The 4,253-nt window shown below is 51.7% G+C and overlaps 1 protein-coding gene across 7 annotated transcripts in view; it reads right to left on the bottom strand.

Moving 5' to 3' along the window:
• Positions 1-3,942, bottom strand: part of Mprip (myosin phosphatase Rho interacting protein) — a 122,959-nt gene extending 119,017 nt beyond the window's left edge. For 5 of the 7 annotated variants that reach the window (XM_029546009.1, XM_029546006.1, XM_029546010.1 and 2 more), the window contains exon 1: positions 3,476-3,942. In XM_029546009.1, the coding sequence (XP_029401869.1) occupies positions 3,476-3,598 (123 nt within the window). In that variant the 5' untranslated portion in view covers positions 3,599-3,942. The remainder of the gene's footprint in view (positions 1-3,475) is intronic. The other 2 variants (XM_021213237.2, XM_021213236.2) reach the window with 1 other exon arrangement.
• Positions 3,943-4,253: the final 311 nt, after the last annotated feature.

The raw sequence follows: 4,253 nt of genomic DNA, 5'->3' as shown, positions 1-4,253 counted from the left end.
TCTCTCTCTCTCTCTCACACACACACACACACACACACACACACACACACACCCTCACTCCTCCAGATAATTAAATTTAATAAAAATCTTTTAAGAGGACAGCATCTATTTTATTTTTAAAATTAGTGTGTTGTTTGTATGCATGAGTGTATTTATGAAGTATGTGTGGCCATATACATTCCACAGCACCCAGGTGAAAGTCAGAGATTAACTTTATAGGCTTGGTTTCTCCTTCCATCTTTACGTGGATTCAGGAGAAAGAACCAGGCTTGGGCTTATACAACAAGCACTTTTACCTGCTGAGCCATCTTGCTGGCTATATTCACTATTTATAACAGCAAAACCTCAGGAGCAGCCTTAATTGTCTATCACTGAAGGAATGGGTTAAATTATAGTACACCCCAAAGGGGCTCATATGGAAAACGATTTTGATGTTTTTAGAGGTAATTACATGAAAAGGAGCTCTGAACATTCTCAAGCAGAAATAAGTATACTGTAGAACAAATACAAACACAAAGTTCAGGCTTTAGAAGGCTGAATGAGGGCAGGTGAGATAGATGGCTCAGCAGGTAAAGGTCTGTGTTGCCAAGCCCAGTGACCTGAGTCTGACCCCCAGAGCCATGATGAAGGAGAGAACCGAGTCATGCTGGTGGTGCACCTTGACAAGAGGATGCCCACGCTGTAACACAGTAAAGAAAAGTTACATTTTTTAAAAAAGGTTTAAGTGATACTTGGGTCCATGGGAGAAATGCACAAGAGGACTGAAGAAAACTGTCACCCTGGGAATAGGGGTGGAGCAAGCACAGCATCACCTGGGTGACAAGAACTCTGATCAGCTTATCACAGATTCATCTCAATTCCAGGGGCCCCAAACTGCACTTTGACGCACCTTCTGAAACTCAACTATCCTGATGTGCTCATGGGGTGGCTGCTGTGGACAACGAGGGCATGTAGGAGTCCATGCTACACTCCTGCAAGGCTTTCCCTTCTCTGAGTTTCAGGGGTTTCTTCAGGGAAAGGAAGTGGCTAGCTTAACTGACCTCCAAGTGCTTGCTGGTTTGATGCCACAACATAGGCAGGCCTGAAAGAGGTTCCCTACCTCTCTAGGGGAAAACAAATAAACAAAACCAACAGCTGAGGAAATAAAGCTCAAATCAGAAGGCTTAAAGGAATGTCTGCTCCTGGGAAGATGACATCCTTGAGAGCAGAAGCTGTCCCTGCCTCCCGAGACTCACATCCTCAACTATTACAGAGGGGGTGGCTTTGATGATGGCTGATGCATCCTCCAGCTTGGACAGTCTAAAATAAGCTCTGGGCGGGAGGGGCAGCAGGAAGCAGGGGGTTGGGGAGGCTGACAGGAACCAATTGGCTGAGGTTTTCTAATGGAGCCATAAGGAGAGCAAAAGGCTCTGCTCTGGGAGAAGCGGATACAGAGCAGGGACAAATGCTGTTGGCAAGAGCCTCCAGTCTCCCTGCTCTCCTTTCAAGAGCAGCTCCTTCCTGAAAGATCCCAGGAGCTAGAAGTCTGGGCTAATCTCTCCCCACACAAATAACCCTACTCATTATTTTAGGAACTACTGTTCCAGTTACCCTGGAGGTCTCAGGCCTCTTTCAAAGTGGAATCATTTTTGAAAACAACAAACTTGAGAGTTTAATACTTTCAATTTGCTTCATCCCTTGAGTTAAACTAATAATCGACAGATTTTTTTTTAACAGTTAAGACTCAAACATTTAAATTCCACTCATTCATTTAAGAATCAGAAAAATAGCCCCTGTGTAGCATAAATAACTAACTGCCAGTTTAGGCAGTTGCTTCAAATAACCTGGAAACTTACAAATCTCCCTCAAAACAGTCTTTGGCAAAGCCAGAAACTTCTTAAAGTTGACTGTTCTATGGATGGTTTTTCAGTTTGTTAAACTATAAGGGGGAAAGCTCAATAAAACATATTTCTTGCTTTTCATAACACCATGGGAGAAATAAGTCAGTATCACCACTTTACAGATATGGAAATTAAAACAGAGGTAAAGGACTCATTCAAGGTCAGACCTCAGAAAGTCACAAGCTGTAACCGCATATCCCATACACCGCTTCCCAGAACAGGATCCAAATGAAAAGAGGAAATCACATTTCTCTCTGTTCAAGAGTCGTACCCTTCCCAAACAGACAAGTCCTTGGCATTCTCACAAACCAATGACAGACTTGGAGAGTCTGGTTAAGCTTCCCGATTGCTTCCTGGCTATTGGAAATCTGACCTCAGAGAAAGAGGCCGTAACCCTGCCCTACTATTCCACTCTAGTTTGCCCCATAAAACAAGTCAAACCTTGCTTGCCTGCTTGCTTGCCCATAAAGACTTTAAAAACAGCCAAACCAGGGCACTTCAAAGCAATGTTTTCAGTCTAAACAGCTCTTTCCAAAAGGAGTGGCTACAACTAGGTGGCACTGGGCTGGACCTTGTGGGGAACTCCACTGGCAGTCAGCACTCAGCGGGCAAGCAGGTGCTGAGAGGCAACGGAAGAGGGTGAGGGAAAAGGAGAGCAGGATGTACAGTGTTTTCCCAAAGTGCTGCAAACAAGGCCGGGAATCCTCAACACCAGAAACCGGAGACCAACCAGTTCCCAAGGGCCAGTTGCCCAAACTGGAGACCTTGTACCAACACAAATTCCCAATCTCCTACACTGCTAGGGGTTGGGGGTCTTTGGCGGTCTAGGACAATGTTTTCCATGACTGTGACTTGGAGGTCTGGAACTGTGTTTTCCATGACTGCGACTTTGACACGGGTTAGGACGAGCTTCTAACCTGGTCCAAAATCCTGACTAACAGATTAAGGGCGGAAAGAGGAGGGAACCAACTTTCCCCCAGGATGCACAGGTCTTCTTGGTCTCCTGGGCCAGAGAGCAAAACCAAGAAGGGAAGCCCCTACCCCTCAACAAAAGCTATTCCAACCTTCAGTTCAAGAGCAAGACCCACCCATCTGAAGAGAGACACCTCATCTCTCTTCAGACCCTGACGGTGACAGTGACTTAGGAGGAAGGCAGGCTCTATTCCACAAGATGGAAACTGGTGACCCACGCAAACACGCCAATTCCTGGGACAGTTTGGTGGCCAAGTCTGCGTCCAGCCCCAAGACCAGTCGCGAGGGGGGCGGGGGGGGGAGTACTGACAAGCGTCAAGCAAGCCCCACTTTGTTCCTATCCAGGGAAACCAGACATTTTTTTGAGTCACCCAACAAGCATGAATCACACGGCAGAGCTATGGGAACGGGAAAGGATGTTATTTTTCGGCATTCTTGAGGATTTTCCCTTTGTCCCAGCTCTATCGATACTCTTCCCGCCCCCATTCCAACCCCATCCCCCAACTCTCACGCATTTTTTTCCCTGCTCCATTTTTATTTTCTCTTGGCCTTCGCAGGCTCCGCGCTCCCCGGCACGCCTCGCAGGCAGCAGGACTCTCAGTTCCGTACCCGCGGCAGCTCACCTGCGTCAGGTCCTCGTCGTTGAGCAGATGCGACTCGCGGGGCTTGAAGCAGTTCTGACACTTGCTCTTGTTGAAGATGTTGGCCTGAAATTTCCTGCACGGGTTTTCCTTGGCCGCCGACATGTCGGCTAGGCGGCCGCCGAGCGGGCCGCCACGGCCCAGCGCGCTCCCGAGGGTCGGGGGACTCAGCGCGGCCGCCGCCGCATTTTGCGCTGGCCGCCGCAGGCCCGGAAAGGCCTCCCCTCTCGCGCCGCGCCCCGCCTGCTCGCCGCGGCCTCAGAGCGCGCGCGCCGCCTCGCGCCCCGCCCCGCCGCCCGGCCGCTGTGGGCCCATGGACGGACGCGGCCTCGGGCCGCTGGCTCCACCGCGGCCGCCCCCAAGGCGCCGGCCGGCAAGTCCAGCCGTCGCGCTCACCGGGCGCCCGCCGCCACCGCGAACGAACCGAGCTGGGCGCCGCGCGCACTCGGGGCGGGGCGGGGCGGGGTGGGGCGGGGCGCCGCAACCGGCAGCCCCGCGGGCCAATGGCACCCGCACGCTCCTGCTAACAAAGAAACCCGTCGACCAATGGGTGTCGGGGGCGGGACCGGGAGCAGCGGGAGCAAGGTAACTTGTCCAGGCTGGGAAGGTGGAGGCGCTGGGATGGAACATTCAGGTTTGGTGGACTGGCGCCGCCGCCCGCGGCCTGACAGCTGCGGCTCTGGGCTGGGCTGCTCCCGGAAGGACGCCGGAGGTCTCCGCGGTCTCCCTGCGGGCCCCTCTCTTCCTCGTAGCCTCTTCG

The sequence above is a fragment of the Mus pahari genome, chromosome 14 (genome assembly GCF_900095145.1).
Source record: "Mus pahari chromosome 14, PAHARI_EIJ_v1.1, whole genome shotgun sequence".
Classification (NCBI taxonomy): domain Eukaryota; kingdom Metazoa; phylum Chordata; class Mammalia; order Rodentia; family Muridae; genus Mus; species Mus pahari.
This window is presented reverse-complemented; position numbering and strand designations above follow the sequence as displayed.